Below are 21,038 nucleotides of genomic sequence, written 5' to 3'. Positions count from 1 at the left end.
TTTAGCTATTTATTAACAGATTTTTTTAGCATACCTTCTGAATCAGTTCCTTTCTCTTCTGGAGCAGGTTTGTTGGTAACTTCTGTTTCTTCTGGAGCTGATTTGATGGTAGATTTTATCTCCTTGTGACCTGGTTTGGCAGCTCTTCTGTCTTTTTTACCTGTGAACAGTAGTGAATATGGCATGACTCTTTTTCAGTTCAGTGACATTACTTTAATAGTCTCTGACATCTAATGCACAGTCAATTCATCAATCAATTTCTACAGTTTTTTGTTTCTTCTAAGCCTGACTTGTCAGGAATTCAGAGTACTCTGCAATTACAGAGTGATGTAACAGGCAATCAAACGCTCATTTAATCTCAGCTGTCACGAGTGTACAGAAAGTCCGTCAGGCTTTTAGTCTTGTAAGTTTGCTATTTAACAGATCCAATTTTCTTGTGCCAGTTAGAGTTAAGAGTTTAATAGGGATTTGTATGACTACACTAGCTGGCACTGCTTTGGAGTTTAATGAATAAAGTTCATATAAACAGAATTTCTACCACAGCAGGGTTGAATGCTTGAATCTGATTACTTGTTGATTAAATTTCTATAACAGCAGCGCTGACAATAGTTAAAATCACAGTTCTGTGTTGATGCGTTCATTTTTTATATACTAACTCATTCACAGGGACTTTTATGGTGTGCATGCTCGAGATAATTAAAAAAAAAAAAAGCATGTGTAATTCTGTGTAATGTGTAATTGGTAATATGGTAGTTTTGGGTAAAGAGACATTTATTTAACATTTTTGAAGGAGTCTCCAGTGTCAGTGCTTTGTAACGCTGTAACTTTAAGTTTGCCAATAAAGGAAAGTCTTCAAGATGGGCTGATCTTTAACATGACAAGTCCAGGGTTTTTGTTTTTTTTTTGCTCTTATTAACGTCAAGAAAGAGAAAAGAAGAGACTGGTGAGGGAAAGACAGAAGGTTATGGCTGCAGTAATGTAAGTGATAACAAGCACTATGTTCCACAACATTAAATGTAACTATAAATGGTTAAAAAGTGTTGTATTGTTGTTTAGTAAATAACTTCTGTGGTATAAGCGGAATAAATCACTTCAGTAAGTGAAGTTAGTTTCATGGTGGTATCAGTAACCCTGCTTCGCTTTGGGCCACTTCACATCACCTTGCCATTGATTATTTTCCTAAAACAATTTTTTTTGTCATTCCGTACATAGTATATGTACTCTATGTAACAATAATAATCTCATACAGCTAACACCCTCTATCATATCTGCAGCTCACCTTTTACAGCCATGATTCTAGCCACTTTTGCTAAAATACCAAACAAAGAAAGAAAAAAAAAACACAAGCTTAGTTATTTGGTCTCATACTTTAACAGTTCTAGCATTTCTGCATTTCATTTTAATAATTAATTTAAAGTAACATAAAATAACATAAAAGATTCATGAATAATTACCTGGAAGTGCGGCTCGTTTTACTTTCGTTGGCTTGCTTTTGTTTTTTTCTATCAATAGATCCAAATGAGAACATTATTTTAAGGTTACTATGCCAAAACAAAGAGCAGTTTGGATTTAGGTATGTTAGTAAATTACATTTCAACCAAGAACCATCATGTTGTGTCTGTTCTATCAATCTTTATAAGACATGACAGGAAACAGCAGGGTGTTTATTTTTCTCTCAGACACAGAAATGTGATTCCGTGACTGATTGATCAGATTATGGAGGCTGCTGTCAGCATTTCAATAAAATATGAGCCAAAAGCTTAATGAGAACTAAAAATAATTCAAGCCCAATGATAACCTGAGGTCATTAATTAGCTAGAGTTATATACCTCCCCTTCTCTTTGGGCTTCATTTCATCATTCAGAACAAAAAAAGCACTGGTTTTTAATCCTAGTTTACTTTAAGATGATGCTGGAAGCAGTTCATCCCAAAATGGCCAAGTCTAAAGAAACAACAAAGAGCAAATATGTCCTAAAATATCTTGCGAAAAAGCACGAAGCTTATTCATCTACCGTCAACTGTAGGCTTCCCATCCTTGACTCCTTTCCTCTCTTCTTTTCCTTTTGAGATGATTAAACGAACAGAACATTAGTGTGTTTAATGAATGAATCCGTCTTACACTACAACTGAAATGAATTATGTAGTTAATGCATGTTCAAAACTCAAGGCTTTGAGTCATTAAACTGTAAAAAATGTGGGTATTATAATTATTTTTGATTAATTCCACGATTGCGCATTACAGCCAAGGCTTTTATCGAAATAAGAGGAATGTAGTGTGTACAAATTATATTTAAGCAATTCTGCTTAAATAAATAAATATATTTGTCAATTCTTCAAGTGATTCATTTACCATTTATGCGATCACCTCTAATGGCATCAGCAGGATTTACTCCCACTTTATCATTAAATTATAATTGTCCGCCTCCAAAACGCATCGCGAGGTGACTTGTCGAATGATCATGATAGAGAGTTTTGTTCTTTGTCATACACACAAGCTTCCAAAAACAAATGTGTGTTTGTTCAATAAGGACCTGTATCTCAAAGGGATTGTGAGTGTCTGGCTTAAAATAATGTTCATGACAAAAATCTAATTCATTTCCTAAACTCCGGATCAGGCAGATTAAATTCTTATTTGTTTGTTTCCCTTTTTTCAGCATTTCAATGTCTCCCGTATCAATTGCTACACACTCTGCCACCAAGTTGTTGCACTTTGTCTCGATGCGGTCAGAGAAGAGCAGCAAACCCTTCCCTTCGGCTTCCTGCATTTTCCTCACTTCCTGCTCCAGTGCTGCGTTATCATTGTTAGCTTCCTATGTGTATGTGTAAATATATTATGTAAATAAATTTACATACTCATTCACACCAAGAGGCAATTTAGAGTACCAGCATGTTCTTGGGATTGTAGGAGGAAACCAGAGAACCAGGAGAAAATCTTATTAATTGAAAGTAAAACTAAAAGGTGTGACCTGATGCATAAACTTCTGGCATCGGAGATTAATTCACCGCAAACCTCAATACATTTACATCGAGGATTTAAAAGTACACCACATGTAAGTAGATTAGTATCTGTGCATGAATTACAATCTTTTTTATAAATTATATAAATAATAATAAAAAAGTATTACTCTATATGTATACATATGCACACACACATCGATGCAAATAGTGTAATATGACAAAATGCTCATTTGAGAGAACTTTTTAACATTATAAAGTATTATTGTTATAGCAGAGCTACCAATATAATCATTTTGACCTCGTTTCAACGCTATACACTAACTGCTGATCTCCTGGGATTTTCACACACAACAGTCTGTAGAGTTTACACAGAATGGTGTGAAAAACAAAAAACACTGTGTGAGTGGCGGTTCTGTGTGTGGAAACACCTTGCTGATAAGAGAGGTCAAAGGAAAATGGCTGGATTGGTTTGTGCTGCCAGGAAGGAACCAGTAACTCAAATAAATCAATGTTTACAACCGTGGTGAGCAGAAAAGCATCTCAGAACACACAAAACATTAATCTGACGTGGGTGGGCTACAAGAGCAGAAGATCAGGTTTCACACCTGTCAGCCAAGAACAAGAATCTGAGTCTATCATGTGCACAGACTCACAGAAACTGGACTGTTAAAGATCAGATAAATTACAAAAAAAAAAAAAATCACCTGGTCTTTTTCAAACTGTCTAGTTTCAGTGAGTCTGTGCCAGCCTCAGAATCTCCTCTGATCCCTCTCATCAAATGGTCTGCACTTATAAAGCACTCTTTTTAAACCTTAGCAGTTCTACAAAGCACTTTACCGTGTCTCATTCACCCATTCACACACACTCACACTGCCATGCAAGGTGCTAGCTTGCCATTAGTGTCTCGCCCGAGGATATTTCGGCATATGGAGTCATGTGAGCCAGGAATCAAACCACTAACCCTATGATTAGTGGACGGCCCACTCTACCACCTGATCCAAAGCCACCCAGCAAGATGTTTCAGCCTGCAGACCCTCCACACACAGGATGTTTTTTGTTGTTTTTTTCCCCTGAAATACTCACACTAACCCATCTGGCACCAGTAACAGAGATCATGCTTGTCAAACACTGATGTTTGATGTGAACTTGATGTGATGTGAACTTGACCTGTATCTGCATGATGTTATGCATTGAGCTGAAGTCACATGATTGAACGATAACTATGTAAATAAACAGGCGTACAGGGTTTCCACTTAAACTTCCATTTAGCCTGAAATACTTTCCTTCACTTACGCTTCTAGTCACAAGCCTTAAGATACTTTGAGCCATGTCATATTCAGTAAACCTATAAAGCACATGAGGGCTCATAAGGTAACAATGAAATTACATGTTGAGCCCTTGTCATATTCCGTACATGCATAACAATGTATAGACTGACCTTTACGTAGCTTTTTTGCCTTGTAACGTGCAGTAACTTTTTAACATATCATAACTGAGATCACATAAGGGAAATAGTCCATGCTCGTAAAAGAAGTATTTGTATAAACTAGAAATAATGATGTATTTAAATTTAGACTAACCTTTCTCCACAACTTTGGCCTTCCTTTTTACTGTATGTAGAAACAAATAATTCATGGTTAGTCTTCAGAATTTAGTTCAAATGAAGCAACAACTTTTAGACATGATCAGACTTATAAAAACATACCAGGTCCGGCTGATCTGATGGGTTTGGTCAGCTTTGGTACTTCTGCAATAAATAAATAAATTACAGTCAGAAATAAAGTCATATTTGTGACTTGATTCAGATTTTTTTTATATATATAATCTACAGTGTGTATATACATATACCTCGCCTATGGGGGATCAGTCTGAGCTTCTCTCTGGGAGTCACACGACCTGTAACACGTGTGTATGAGACACAAAAGCTTATGATTGTGAGATAATATTTGGGTTATGTATTGGGAAAATAAATATTTTCTTAAACATTAACACCTACCTTTCCTTTTCTGAATTTTTACTTTGTCCTCAGGTGCCTTTGTTTTCAATATTTTTGAGACAGTAGCTGGACATCACATATACAGTATGTTACAAGAAATCAGTGTACCAGATTTCATAAATGGTTTGGTAATCAGGAAAGTTAACTGTTAAGATGCAGACCCCATCGGTGCTTCGTTTTGTGTGAGCTGTTTGGAACAGTAAATTTCCTTGTGTCGAAAATTTAAAATCCAACACAATAAGCTTCTATAAAATTTCCATCCGGCTGTATTTCATTAAAATAGTTCATTATTTCTTACCTTTCTTCGTAGGCATTACTTTTCTCTTCTTAACAGGAGACTCTGTAATTTGGGAAGCAGTCTTCAATTATATGCATGATATTATTCATATTAATGAAAGTAAGAAGACAAAACAGAACTGCCATGCTTTACTTGCAGAGCGAATTTCTCGAGCTCTTTACCTTTCTTTATTGTTGCTTGCTTCGGTTTCTCTTGGTCAGCATCTGGATTTTTTAAGTGTCATTAAGAATATTGTGTAAGTGTAGAGCCAGGGTTTCATACAAGGGGATATTAAAATGATTTAAAAATGGTGAAATTTGAATATCATTATGTGATATTATTAAATAAGTCTAATATTGATAACCTTCAGAACGGATATACAATGGAACAGGTCTTTAAAAAAAAAAAAAAAAAACAGGAAAAGTATGGGATATGATAACCAGTAAAAATGTCCATAGTTAATAGTTTAGAAAATTTGAGTGAATAATCTAGGCACTTTTCTTAATCTGATAAACATTATGCTAGATTACATAGAGTCAGATGAGTAGGCTGGCTTTCTCTTTAGCTACATACTTTTTCCTCTTTTTCAGGGTTTTTGTACGGAGCCACTGAGGTGACATGGTATTAATTTTAATATATTGAGGCCACAAATTAATATATTGAAGAAACAAACTAAATATCTTGTTGTGGCCATGAATTGTGTAAATTGAGTCCATCATATGTAATACTGTACATTGCATCCAGAAAGAAAGAAAAAAAAAACATTGAAGCTGGTGCAGGCTAATGGTATATCTATGTGAAAAGGCCACTGACTCCACTATAAGCGAGATTTCAATATTAAAGTGTAATATTATAAGTCATCTCCATGCTTAGGTTCCTGTGGGGACAATGATTGAATTGCTTTCTGTGTCACTCATTTTAAAATGCCAAGGCCATGAAATAGATCTCAATTTACTTAACTCGTGGACTTAATATATTAATTTCAAAGCAATTTAATGACATTAAATCAAATGACTGGTTATAATTTTCATCTCTGCCAAAAATAACTGTTTAAATGTAGCTATATCCACAACTCATCATCATTTAAACCCACTGTCTCACATGATTTATTTTTATTAAAAATTTTTTCCCCCAATCCACCATAGAAAGGAGATAAAAATTCTGTATTCTGTTGTCAAGAAGAGGACATACCTTGTCTTTGAAGCGTGACTGCATGAGTTGCTATTGCAGCAAATTGAGCCTCTGAAGGAAGAAAAAAAAAAAAAACACATGCCAAAATGGTCAAAATCTCAGTAACCTGGTGTGTTGAGAAATTTTCAAATTAGAATTGCAAATGAGACACAGCACGTAGAGAGTCATTTCAGGGTTGAGCAACACAGTGCTGAATAAGGCGGCATGAACACATGAGTCCAGACGGTCTGAAGACTGGTTTTATTTTATCTTCTGCCTTTTCCCCCCTCTTTCATTGAAGCTAATGCTTTATGAGAGCAGGAGAAGATGAAACATGACAGGGCAAACATGAAGCCGAGTACTGCAATGCATAACCAATGCACAACCCGTTCACTATGTCCTATCCTTCAGGAAAACTACAAAGGTGAGCCACCAGACTGGTAGCTTAGTATCGTAGCCATTAGTTGTGCTTTCTGGCCTATTTGCTGAGCAAAACATAAACAGCACACAAAAGGAAAACACAAACATGTTCCAGTTCCAGGTTTAATAATGAGTTTTAATCTCACTAATTACTCTGGCACGAGAGCAGTGCTAATTATGCATTAATCATTCTGTCAGTCTAAAAATAGAGCCTGAATTGTTTTCTACACCATTAAATATCAATTCCAGCCACTAGAATAATGAGCAGCCTTTTTTTAGAAATGGAAGATGGGGGGGGGGGGGGGGGGGGGGTCGAGAGAGAGAGACATTTAATAAGTCGTAGCCACTGCTTTATTTAATGCAAAAAGGGTTTAATTAATTAAAAAATAATAATAAAGAAACGTAATGAGCTGACTTGAAATGACAACAGACCAAACATACACAAAAACTCCAGTGAGTATACAGTGCCTTGTATACTGTAGGTATTTACCCCCTTGAACTTCTCTCCATTTTATAGTGTTATAACATGCAGCTGAAATGGACTTTATTGGAACTTTTTATTGGAATTTTTTTATAATCCAACATAAAAATGTTTTTTTTTTTGTGTGTGTGTGTGTGTGTCTTCTCCCCTCGTGACCACCGTTAAGCTCTGCCCACTTGTCACAAAAAAAGCATGTTTCCTGATAATGATATATTCCAATTAATGTGATTCAGTTTCCTTTATAAATCTAATAATGTACACTAACTAGTGGTGGCTCAAGCGTTAAGGCTCTGGGTTGCTAATCGGAAGGTCGGGGGTTCAAGCCCCAGCACCACCATGCTGTCACTGTTGCGCCCTTGAGCAAGGCCCTCTCTGCTCCAGGGGCTGGCGTATCATGTCTGACCCTAACATGCTGGGATATGTGAAGAAAAGAATTCTGTATAAGTGACAAATAAAGGCTTTTCTTCTGCTTCTTCTAAAATATCAGTGCAATAAAAAAAAAAAATCAGCATCAAGAATATCTAGGGTCCCTACTTATAATAATGGAATGAAGGAATGGACTTTACAGATACATTTCTCAAAATGTTTACTATTGTTGGAGAAATTGGCATAAAATCCTTTATATATATATATATATATATATATATATATATATATATATATATATATATATATATATATATATATATATAAATAACAGTACATGGTATTTTCCTGATTAATTAATAAAGAAATGATTTTCCAACAAACACTTCTCTAAAAATCTTTCTCTTGAGAACGTCCTCACAGTGAAATATTATTGATTGCTTGCGATATCTATTGTATATTAATTTTTTTTTTTTTAAAAATCAGTGTTTTGTGTGACTCCTCATGGCAATTTCAGCAGAACTAATTTATGGGTTTCACAGCAATAGGGGAGACTATTTATGCGATCATTATTTATTTGTAAACAATTGAAGATTCATGATCTACAATCTCAGTTAAGTCCATTGTAACGCTATAAAATATGGAAAAGCTCAACACAGGGAGAATATTTACAGTTTGCAAGACACACCAGTTTTCTTGGGTAACAGCAGCCATTCACATGCACTACCATTAATTAATTCCTCAGGCTTTATAGCGCAGACGCCGCATTCACATGCATTAACTTTGTCAGTTGTGAAATAAAAGACCCACACTAATTGAAGTGAAACGGCTTTTAATACCTCGCACAGGCGTCGGTGGTAATGGACTATCTGTGACTATGTGATGCACTGCAAAGTAGATAGTGACTGTGATTATTAAAGTCAATCAAATTAAAAAGTATGAGCTCTTGTTCATCATGATGTCAGTGTACTCACCGTACCAGCCGGGCGGAGCTGGGCAGTACACCGGTGTTGGGCGACATGCTGGGACTGCAACGTGGTATGAATGAATTTAAGCAATTCACATTTATACTCTCTTCATACACAGTTTTAACAATATAAATACATCTGCATTGTGCTGTAGCATCGTTATAAGACACTTACGTTCCTGCAGTGGGACCACGACGTCAACACCTTCTAAAATGAATCCAGAAATGTGTCATTTTCAAAAAGTTATTCCAACAGATGTTGTGTAAACAAGTCACAAGTCACAAAGTTAATGAAGGTTGATCTGACTGAAAACTGAGCTGTGTTGCTCTTTTAAAAAGCCCTAATCAGGAATTTATTTACCTTTGACTCTCATTTGTATTGCTTTTTAATGCACAAGAAGTGCTAGTGAATAATACAATACAGTCTTGAATGTGTTCTAACGGTGCATTAGAGAAAAGGATGGATATATTAAGGAGCAGTCTTTAATAAGAAGATTAGCAAGATTCATCATCATTTGAATTAATTGTGCACTGAGCAATCCTAAAATTTAATGAAACTCTTTGATATATTTCCCAAAAGGAATAATCAACCCTATAAAATCCTGCCCCGCCTTGACCATGTTAGTGTAGTATTGTAGAAATATTCATCGAAAGCTATACCAAAGCAGGAATTTAGGAAATCAGGGGAAAAGCTGCTGGTTTTTTACCTTTTTTTTGCGGTAACTCAGAATCCACCATCTGCTTCACAGCTGGAGTACAGAAATACGAACATACCGTATGACTGTATACATCAGTGCAATGGAGGATTTTAAAAATGATTTCATTCAAATACACAGAATCGTTTCAGATTTTAGAAGTTCATGTCTTGAAATTTCATTTCGCAAAAAAGGAATTCTGTAAAATTGTCATCTAAAAAAATAATAAAAAGAAAAAATGTTTTTGTAGTTATGAAGTTGTATTAGGTTAAACAGACCCTAATAATAGGGTTTCTGGTAATGAAATAATAAAAGGAGCAGCAAAATGAGATTAATGTGCTTTATTTGAGTCATACAGCATTATTAATTTGTGTTAATAAGAACTAAAGATGCTGGCTAAGTATAATTTACTGTGTTGGAGATCTTACATATTTAAATGATTAATTTGTTCATTGATAAGTTCATAAGAAACAGGAAACCTATAATATGTGCATTTGTTTAGAATTCATCATGTATTATTATTTTTTAATTTAATTATTATTTAATGCTTCTACTAAAATGATATATAACATACATAAAATATGGAAACAGTTTATATCCCAGTATTAATTGGACTCATAATAATAACTTTATCTTTCTTTTTTTCTTTTCTTTTTTCTTTTTCTTTTTTTTTTTCAACATACCTTGATCGTTTTTTTGTTCTGGCTCCTTTTTTACTTCCTCTAGAAAATAAATAAATAAATAAATAAATAAAATAAACACAGTTACCATGAGAACTGACAGGCTACAAGCTCGTAAGTTAAAAAGGTTTTTGCAGCATCGCATACATCTGTACATGGCGTGGTGGATTAAATAAATAACCTATGACTTATTAAATATTTAGGAATGATGATGACACTTTACAATAACAGTACATGAATAATCATTCACTAATACCTGAATTAATACTCACTTAAATATGAACTAATGATGAGTTAAGGCAGTGTTTTTTTTGGGGGCCTTGCCCTGGAAAAGTTTGGGAACCCCTGAGTTAAGGCGTGTAGTAATCCCGAACGAATGAAGAGCTAACCTTAACTACGACGTGGGTCTTATAGATAGATTCATGTGTGAATATCGACCACCTTAAGTCCATGTTAGTACATGTATGCAGGTTTAATTCATATTATTGAGCATGTTTGATTTACTTTACATTAATTAACAAACATGTACTAACATGTACTTAAGGGGGTTGTTTTTCACGCACAAATTCATAAGACTCATGTTGTAGTTAAAGTTAGCACTTCATTAGTTTGGGATTAGTATAGTACATGCCTTAACTCCTCATTAGTTCATATTTAAGCAAGTATTAATTCAGGTATTAGTGCATAGTTATTCATGTACTGTTATTGTAAAGTGTTACTCAGCTGATATATGATGATTTCTGCTGTAGGTGTACCATACAGCATGGTTTTTTAAATGTCTTTGTGCTAGATGAAAAGACCTTCTATGTGTTATGAACCTCTGCTTTAAAAAAATAAAAATGAACTGAATTTAAGATAATTAGCTTTAGTTCTCCCTGTTCACAAATCATTCTGACACTTCAACTAAATTATACATGCTTCTCTATTAAACGCATAAGGTAACATGTAACTTCAGGACAGGATTAATTATATTAATTATATACTCTATGAATTTCACAAAGCTACAAAATAACCACTGAACTTAGAGGTAAAAGTGGTGTGTGAGGTCTAATGAACCTACAGCAGGTGGCACTGTTGGGTGTGTGTGTGTGTGTGTGTGTGTGTGTGTGTGTGTGTGTGTGTGTGTGTGTGGGTGTGTGGGTGTGTGTGCATATGAGTATAACAGTCCAGCATTGATGATGCTGTGGTTTCATATGATGGGAAATCCTTAATTAATGACATCATCGGAAATTCCCGAGTGATAGATACAGAGTTAAACAAGAGACAATCCTTCTACTAGAATTCAGCCCAGTGTTAAAGCTGAAGTAGAAAATCTGTGCTGTTGTAAATTGGGGTGATCACACATTTCCTATGTGAAATATATCTAAAAAAAAAAAAAAAAAAAAAAAAAAACATTTCCTATATGTATAGTACAGGTCAGATTTCACTGAAGGCTGCATGAGAAGAAGAGAATCACACATGCTAGATGGTAGTTGGTACTGAATACTCCACCAGATGGCACTTTAGAGCAGAAGATCATTTTTGGCATGTTCTACTAAAGAACAACAGAAAGAAGTAGATAAAACTGGCAGCAATATTCAGCTTGGGTTGAATGCAAGATGATTAATTTTCTTCCTCCCCACTATCAATACAGTACAATCTTAACATGTGCTGTTTAACCATTTCTGTTACTTTGCTATTGAAGGAACAGCTGCAAAAACCAACAAACTAAATGTCCTGATGTGTGTGTGTGTGTGTGTGTGTGTGTGTGTGTGTGTGTGTGTGTGTGTGTGTTATTCATTTTAGCCTAGACATTTTCATCTGCCTGTCTGTCTGTCCATCTGACCATCTACAGTGCACTCTAATATTGGCACCCTTGGTAAATATGAGCAAGGAAGGCTGTGAATAAATTGTCTTTATTGTTTAACCTTTTGATGTTTTGTTTTAAAAAAATTCACAAAAATACTCTGCTCCCATCGATATCAAAGAATTGCAAACAAAACACAGGTATATCAAAAAAAAAAAAATGCTAAATAGGTGTGCAACAATTATTGGCACCTTTATATATTTCCAGTTGACTAGAACTTCTTAATTATTGCCCTGATGGTGGAAATGGGCATTTTCAATGCTTGTGCTATTCTCTTACATCCAATTCCCATTTTGTGAAGCTCAACAACCTCTTGCTGCACATCACAGCTATATTCCTTGCTCTTACCTATTGTTGTGAATGACTAAGGGAATTTCCCCTAGTTGTTACCTCATATTTATACCCCTGTAAAACAGGAAGTCATAGTTGAACAATTTCCTGTTCCGAGTCCCCCAGGTGTACAAAATGTTTTTAAAAATAACAATGGGAATATAATTCAAATATATTTTTCTCATATGAATTCATAGGGGTGCCAATAATTGTTACGCACATATATTTTACAAATATATATATATATATATATATATATATATATATATATATATATATATATATATATATTTGATAAAGCTGTGTTGTGTTTGCAATTGTCTGATATCCATGAGAGCAGAGTATCAGTAGTTTTATGATTTTTTTTTAAACAAAAGATCAAAAGGTTTAACAATGAAGACAATTTTCACTGCCTTCTTTGCTCATATTTACCAAGGGTGCCAATAATCGAGGAAGACACTGTAGCTATCTGTCTATCTGTCTGTCCATCTGTCTGTCTATCTGCCTCCCTGTCTGTCTATCCATCCATCTATCCATCCATCCATACATACATACATACATCTGTCTGTTTGTCTATCTATCTATCTATCTATTGGATAAAGAGAAATAAAACTACTAAACCACAACATGATTTAACACAGAATTCATTTAAGCTGAATACTGTGACAGGTTCATCAATCCCCATGGCATGGTAAAATGTAATTTGTGTTTTTCTCTATGTTAGCTCTCTCATTTCAGGCACAATGATGTGACCATTTGATGTCAATTTCAGTTAATATTAGGTACCTTTTTCCTCCTCGGGCTTATCTTGTATTTGAGGCACTATGGGTTGTGACGGCTGCATACACACACAGGTTGTGGATTCTTTTTGTTTATCTGAATGCAAACAAATGCAAAATGAAAATGTTACAATCAGATATGCTGCTCATTTATACTTGACTTGTGAAAAACGCTGAAAACAAACATAGCCTATATGTGACATTGCAATCGTATGTAATGTAATATTGTATATTTCCTTATATCTTGTCATATAATTTTATGTAGAAGCTCTCAAACACTGCATCCGACAACATCCCATATCAGTGTAATGTTAAAAAATAAAATACTCTCACCATTCATTGCATACAGAATAGAACACACTCGGGTGTGTGCTGTAATAGAAATGTAAAGAACGACGGGGCGGTGTGATGTGTCTCAGCAGAAATTGGAGCAATTTGCTAGTGCTAATTTATTTTTTTTATTAATTTAAGAATGCCACATCATACATTTTATCCGTTCATAGTTATGGTTAATGTTGTGGAATATTTGCAACCCCAGGTAGTTTCCATTATCACTTACTTTATTACAGCTATAAACAGTCATTTCCTCACCAGTTTTTATTGTTATTCTCTTTAATTAATAAGACAAAAGAATGCAGCTTGTCATGTTACCAAGAAAGTGCAAAAACTGCAAACCCCTCTGTCCCAAAGACCTTCCTGTGTATGAAAGCTTGATGTTACTGACTGTTACAGAGCATTGACACTGAAGACTGCTTCCAAAAATGTTTAACAATAAACGTCAATAAACGTCAACGCAGAGAAAACTGTTTATAAAATCCATTTATGTGGCGCATCTGCCATACAAATCCCTGTGTAAGCTGTTACTATAGAAATGATAATGCATTAGAACAAGTGCATTAATATAAACCTTCAATTTGTCTTATAGCCAAACTACTCTCAGAGCTGTTTTTATAGAAAATTAAACAACGCCTTCTGACCAATCAGAATTAAGAATTCAACCTCACTGGGGTGTACCAGATTTTAAAGGATTCCATAATAAAAATGTTTAAAATAACAGCAGATAAAATGCTCAAATGGTTTTTATACTTCGCCAGTCACATGCTGATAATAATGAAATCCTATTCAATTTCATGAAACTGAAGTCACAGGTATCATAAATTGCACTTGTGTCATAAAAAGCCAAGGCAATCAGTTTTTACACTCATAAATCACATGACTACAATCTATTTCAAAAAGTGGATATAAGTCCCCGCACGAATATGACAGCTTTATTAAAGGTTTGGATTGCTTAAATTTGTCAGAGCTAATGTGACACTTTGTGACTGAGCACCGTCCTATCAGAAAAGGGACCGGATCATTACAACGAGGAAGATTTATGACTGTAAAATAGATAACAGGAGATAAATGGGGTCATTTGATGTATGTATATGAAAGAGCATTACGTATCCATATTCATTTGTAATAATAATAATCCAATGTGCAGCTCCTGTTTACAAGATTTCTGAGATTTGTGATGAGATTTAATTTGACTGTTGTATGTCTAATGCTGTTTTTGATATCTTTTCAGCCCGGAGGCAGAATATTGGATTTGCATTATTAAACCAGCATGTTCACTCTTGTTTTCTCCCAGTGACATTTGGTAGAGTACGTTTTATTATTAGTTTTTTAAAAAAAAAAGTGGCTCACCATCTCATGAAAGCGTACAGTAAAGTAAAGGGGGTGTGAATACTTTTGAACTTGTTTTGTTTGTTTGGGATATAATATTCTTTATATATATATATATATATATATATATATATATATATATATATATATATATATATATATATATATATATATATATAAAGCAATGAAAGTGATATGATTTACGTTAGAGAAAAATCCAGTGGAATTTGAGTGGAAAATTCTATGCAATCTTTATTTTCTAGTGACTGCTGCCGATTCTTTTGAAGGGTGCCAATACTTCTGAAATTGACTGTGACTGGAATGGATTTAGAAGACAATCTAAAAGATAAATCTGTGTTATACCAGCTTTGCTTTGTTTCCAAACCAAGAATAGATTAATTACAACTGAGAAAAGGAATGTATTCAGAACAATAGAAAGCAATAAACTGGTGACTTTGTAGTAACTCTTTCCTTCATAAGAATGAAAACAGTGCTGACGTTCTGTAACTTTCACACAGAGATTAAAGTGTGATAGATAGATAGATAGATAGATAGATAGACTTTTCTGTTTGCCCAGCAGTGGGTCCACAGCCCTCCACTTTCCAATCCCCCTGCTCACCAGCACCTAAACACAGAGTCACGGTACTCTACACACAGAAACCCAAGAGTGTCCTGACTAATCTTATACCAGACTTGAGGCGATAAAAGAATTCGATTGTTTATACTGATTGAAAATGTCCGATAAGTTGATTTCCATTCATCTCGGGCATGGAATGCCAGTGTACTGCGAGAAAGGGTGAGAGACTCTGACTTTCACAGTTTTTGCAGCTAAAACCTAACAATCTTCATTATGTTTTTTTTTTGTCTCAAAGTTAGTCTATTACGTAATATGTTACTGTCTTTACTGACATACAAATGCTTCTGTAATTTTTATCCATCCATCTATTGTCTAGATAGATATACTATCTATATACTGCCTATCCTACACAGGGTCCCAGGGAGCATGGAGCCTATCCCAGGGGACTCGGGGCACAGGACAGGAGACACCCTGGATGGGGTGCCAACCCATCGCAGGACACAATTGTGCGCTATGAACAATTTGGAAATGCAATTATGCAGAAGACATCAAATAAACAAAAACACAAAATAAGACCAATTTTATTTAAAAAAAAAAAATGAAAAAAAAAAAAATGAAAAAAGGTCCCTGGTGTCTTGCACAAAATTGTAGACGACTTGAGAAATATTTTGAACTTTTTACTGTATTAGACACTTAGAAACTATTCTAGATCTCTTCGAGGATGCCAAGATCTTGATCACTCCAATTAGGCACATGCATTTGTCTTATTAACATATTTATATTTAAATTAATACTTGCATTTACATTTGCTCACTAGGCAGATGATTTTATACAAAGTGGCTTACAGCTGAGCTGAGCAGATAAGAGTTAAGAGTCTCGCTCAAGAAGATCAAGGGCTAATGATGTCATATTTTTTAATGATAATGATAATGAGTCTTTATTGATCACATATACACAGTGGAATTCTTTTCTTCACATACCCCAGCATGTCAGGAAGTTGGGGGTCAGCAGGGTCTGCAGGGTCAGCCATGATACAGCACCCCTGGAGCAGAGAGGGTTAAGGGCCTTGCTCAAGGGCCCAACAGTGGCAGCTTGGCAGTGAACCCCAATCTTCCTATCAGTGACTCAGAGCCTTAACCGCCAAGCCACCACTGCCCCAATTTTATTTATTAATATTTACATTTAATGATTTACATTTAATCATTTTCTCTGCTCTGAAGACTTTCCTGTGGTGGAAAACCGTTACAAAGCTAACACTGGAGACTCCTTCCATAAATGTTAAATAAATAACAGAAAATGTCACAATATGAATACTTAAAGTGACGCTAACATACTTTGTTACCTTGTCCATAATCTCTGATTGTTGTTATCATCTTTGACTATTATGTCTGTCCTGTTCAGTTCTGATGTTAACCAGTGTTTCTATACACTTTGTTTGTTATCAGCTTGTGCTGCGTTCATTGTTTGCTTCTTATTTTATGTTATTTAGATCAGTGGTTCTCAAACTGTGGTCCTATAAGATTCACCAGTGGTACGCAACCCGACTGGAAATTTACGCAATTTATAATATGCTTTCAATTTTAATATAGTTTTATGCATTGGACTTTATCATTGCACAAGCGTAACTTGCATGATACCACTCCATCTTATCAAAACTCTGTGGTATAAGCTCCTCACAGAAAATCTATCTATCTATCTATCTATCTATCTATCTATCTATCTATCTATCTATCTATCTATCTATCTATCTATCACTATATTAAATTTTAAAATCCATTCTTATACTGTAAAGCAGGATACATGTCCTGGTGTGTCGTTACTACAGAAATAATAATGTATTAAAACAAAAGTACTATTGTAAACCTTGTAGCTGCTGTTATAGAAAATGAATCAACACCTTCTGATGAATCAGACTCAAGCATTCATCAGTGTTGTCATAAAATGATATATAGTTTATAGATCAAAACATTTTTACTGAGAATAATGTATAAAATCTGATGGCCTTGTGATTTGATTAAATGAATGAACCTTTCCCAGGGGAAGGGAGAGGAGGTGTACAGGAACAGGGACATTTACATTTTGCATATTCATAGCAGCTGTTGCTCCTGAGGGTAAAAGTGTAGGCACGTCGATGCCTTTTATGTTGTGTAATGATTTCAAAAGCAGTTTTGGGTGACTAATGCTGTACCACTGTAGCAAATCGTCAACAACTACAGTTTAAAGACTCATTAAAACCAATTACTCATACTATCTTTGATCTAAGACAACCATACGAGGCTCGGGATTTTACTTTGTCGAAAGATGTGGCATTCTGGCTTCAAACGAGCAGCAATGTGAATTCTTGACCACAGACATGAATGCTGGCAGTTGTACATGTTGACCTCGAATACTTGCCGTGTTATCTCATGCGTCATTCTGCTGATAAAATTAGCTTCATGACCTTAGAGTTCTGTCTAATTCTGTTCCACAGGTTCGCCTAAAACGGGAATTTTAGTTGTAACTTTTTAGTTGAAACTTCACGGTCTTACCAGACATATAAAATGGACGCTGAAGACATGTAAGCTCTTGACTATTTTTACTACTGACAAGGTGACAAGGAAGCATAAAGATAAAAACAAATAATTTGCATTTAACAAAAACAGGACCAGGAGATCCCTGATTTATTCTTTAATGTGGTGAGGTTTTCTGTGAGGAGACGTTTTGAAGTAATATGATCACAGATATGATAAACAGGAAGAGTATTATTTTTTTCTTTTTTTTTTTTTTCTTTTTTTTTGGAAAGTCAGTTAACAGTTTTAAAGAACAGCTCAAGGAAGCTCATAGGGAGGGTTGCCAGCAAAATCCCCACTCACACCTACACCTACAACTCAAAAAACACACGAAGAAAAATAATAAATTAGCCCCAAATGTTCAGGAATAGGAAAAGGACACTTTCGCACACTTTTGGTTTAAATCCAAATATAAAAATGGATGCAAATATTTTCAGCACTAAACAGATACATATACTGTACAGATAATGGAAGGAGTCTCCAGTTCCAGCACTCTGTAACAAAGAAGTAAAGCCTTTGGGACATGTCAGAGAACATTGCTCTTTGCATATTCTCTGTAACAAGACAAGCCATATTTTTCAGAAAGAGAGAGAGAGAGAGAGAGAGAGAGAGAGAGAGAGAGAGAGAGAGAGAGAGAGAATAGCTGGTGAGGAAACAGATGTTTATACCTGTTATACTGTCATAACAACTTGTTTTGCTATATAATCTAAAGCTACTAGTATACTGATATGGTGAATATTGTTATTACCACAATGAAACCTGCATTGCTTCACTTACATATATCTCATACAAATTGTTACAGAAATGAAAACAAAATCTAAGATCAAACAAAGGCGACCTGAGTAAACACAAAATAGTTTTTAAATGATGTTATTTATTGAAGCAAAAAAGTTATCCAATACCAACTGGGCCTGTGTGAAAATGTATTTGCCCCTGTAGTTACTAATTCCCCAAATCTTTGAAACTACATTCATAATGGGATTCAGCTGGATGAGACACAACCAGGCCTGATTAATGGAAACCCTGTTCAATCAAATCAACACTTAAATAAAACTTTTTCAACGGCATGAAGTTGGTTAAAAGGTCTTACCCAGTAACACACTATGACAAAGAAATGATTCCAGAAATGATGAGGAAGAAGGTGATTGAAATACATCGGTCTGGGAAGGGTTACAAAGCTATTTCAAAGGCTCTGGGTCTCCAAAGAACCACAGCGAGAGCCATTATATCCAAATGGAAAAACTCTACACAGTATTGAACCTTCCCAGAAGTGGCTGACCTTCCAAAATTCCTCCAAGAGCACAGCAACGACTCATCCAACAAGTCATAAAAGAACCAAGGACAACACCAAAGGACCTACAGATCTCTCTTGCATCAATAAAGATCACTGTTCATGACTCAGAAAGACACTGGGCAAAAATGGCATCCATGAAAGAGTGACGAGGCGAAAGCTAGTGCTAACCCAGAAGAACATTAAGGCATCATTAACATTACATTGACTTTTATAACACTTTCAATCAGTATAAACAAATGAATTTTTATCCCCACAAGTCTGGTATAAGATTAGTCAGGACACTGTTGGGTTTCTGTATGTAGAGTATCGTGACTCTGTGTTTAGCTGCTGGTGAGCAGGGTGATGGGAAAAAGGAGGAGTGTGAGCCCTGTGCTGGGCAAACAATTCACAAGACTCCACAATAACAGAGATACAGGTACAGAGATAAAATGGGCAACACAAGTAAAGCTTTTTTGATAGTAAACCCTGTATACAACTACCACAATAAAATTATAACATTAAAACTTAGTAGGCTAGGTAAAAAAAAAAAAAATACTTACATAAACAAATTCTTAAAGCCCTGAGTGTCTACTTTCATATTAGCTATTAACCACTACTGAGGTTCAATGCTGAACATGGGAACCCCCATAACAATTTGAAATTCCATTTTTTAGGCTGCTGGATTGCTTTTCTTGCTCTGGTTAATTACATTTGTTCATATTGTGTATATTCAATTAAACTCTTTAGTCTAGTGCCTGTATAACTTACCTTTAGTCACTGGTTTTGATGTTTCCTCATCGTCAGCTTTTACATCCTCCTTTTTTTCCACTTCAGCCTCCTTCACTGCCTCGTCCTCTAGTTTTTTGGTGTCTATAAATCCAAGAAGACAGTGGATAGAAAATGCATTATTGCTTTTTTATGGAAATAGCAGAGTAAAAACAGTCATGGAGAAAAACTAATGTTGCATTATCTTGACTTTTTTTAAAATTAGGAAACAGCATCTGTTACCACGATTTGAAGACCATTTATATTGAATAATAAGCTGTTTAAGGTAGTGATGCGATGCAAAGGATGTGAAAACCACTGCTAACCCAGAAGAACATTAAGGCTCATCGGAATTTTGCCAAAACACACCTTTATGATCCTCAAACCTTTTGGGAGAATGTTCTGTGGACCAATGAGTCGAATGTGGAACTGTTTGGAAAACAGCGGTCATGTTATATCTGGTGTAAACCAAACAATGAATTCCACAAAAAGATCATCATAGCTACGGTCAAGCATGGTGGTGGAAGTGTAATGGTGTGGGGATGCTTTGCTGCTTCAGGGTCTGGGCAACTTGCAATAATCAAGGGAAATATGAATTCTGCTCTATACCAGAAAATCCTAAAGGAGAATGGCCGGTCTTCAGTCCATAGGTTGAAACTAAAGCACAACTGGATTATGCAACAAGACAATGATCAAAAACATAGGAGTAAGTCCTAGTCCTAGAAGTAAGTGAAAGTCTGACCTCCAGTTATCGGAAGTGTTTGGTTGTAGTTATTGCTGCTAAAGGTGGCACAACCAGATTTTAAGTTTAAGGGGGCAATTAGTTTTTCACACTGGCGATAGGTTTTGGATAACTTTTTTGCTTCAGTAAAAAAAATGTCAATCAAAAACTGTACTGTGTGTTTACTCAGGTTGCCTTTGTTTTATGTTGTATTTTGTCTGATGATCTAAAACTATGTAGTATGAGATATACACAAAAACAGAATAACTTCACAGCACTGTAGCTCATACAAGTGGTTCATTCTGTTCATGGTGTACATCTACAATATGTCTAGGTTGGGCAGTCATCTGCCTCACCATCTTTCTTCCTGTATCATTTTTAGCTAGTTTGAAACCAATTTTCGGTGATATTACACTATTATCATCACTATCGTGATCTTTCTCAATCTCTCCTACCTACTCATTTTAATCTCTCCCCCCTCTTCTTCCATGCCATCTGTTCAGAAATACCCTCAGCAAATTTA

The 21,038-nt window shown here is 35.2% G+C and overlaps 1 protein-coding gene across 8 annotated transcripts in view; it reads right to left on the bottom strand.

The window, feature by feature from the left end:
- Positions 1 to 21,038, bottom strand: part of trdn (triadin) — a 69,648-nt gene that overhangs the window by 7,548 nt on the left and 41,062 nt on the right. For 5 of the 8 annotated variants that reach the window (XM_053675685.1, XM_053675687.1, XM_053675688.1 and 2 more), the window contains 18 exons: positions 19,798 to 19,899; positions 12,973 to 13,062; positions 10,014 to 10,052; positions 9,343 to 9,384; positions 8,811 to 8,843; positions 8,643 to 8,696; positions 8,508 to 8,555; positions 6,423 to 6,473; positions 5,414 to 5,455; positions 5,253 to 5,294; positions 4,955 to 5,020; positions 4,807 to 4,854; positions 4,664 to 4,705; positions 4,539 to 4,568; positions 2,013 to 2,060; positions 1,455 to 1,502; positions 1,280 to 1,309; positions 35 to 160 (listed from right to left, as the gene is read on the bottom strand). In XM_053675685.1, the coding sequence (XP_053531660.1) occupies positions 35 to 160; positions 1,280 to 1,309; positions 1,455 to 1,502; positions 2,013 to 2,060; positions 4,539 to 4,568; positions 4,664 to 4,705; positions 4,807 to 4,854; positions 4,955 to 5,020; positions 5,253 to 5,294; positions 5,414 to 5,455; positions 6,423 to 6,473; positions 8,508 to 8,555; positions 8,643 to 8,696; positions 8,811 to 8,843; positions 9,343 to 9,384; positions 10,014 to 10,052; positions 12,973 to 13,062; positions 19,798 to 19,899 (981 nt within the window). The remainder of the gene's footprint in view (positions 1 to 34; positions 161 to 1,279; positions 1,310 to 1,454; positions 1,503 to 2,012; positions 2,061 to 4,538; positions 4,569 to 4,663; positions 4,706 to 4,806; positions 4,855 to 4,954; positions 5,021 to 5,252; positions 5,295 to 5,413; positions 5,456 to 6,422; positions 6,474 to 8,507; positions 8,556 to 8,642; positions 8,697 to 8,810; positions 8,844 to 9,342; positions 9,385 to 10,013; positions 10,053 to 12,972; positions 13,063 to 19,797; positions 19,900 to 21,038) is intronic. The other 3 variants (XM_053675686.1, XM_053675689.1, XM_053675691.1) reach the window with 3 other exon arrangements.

This window comes from Ictalurus punctatus, chromosome 25 (assembly GCF_001660625.3).
Source record: "Ictalurus punctatus breed USDA103 chromosome 25, Coco_2.0, whole genome shotgun sequence".
Classification (NCBI taxonomy): domain Eukaryota; kingdom Metazoa; phylum Chordata; class Actinopteri; order Siluriformes; family Ictaluridae; genus Ictalurus; species Ictalurus punctatus.
This window is presented reverse-complemented; position numbering and strand designations above follow the sequence as displayed.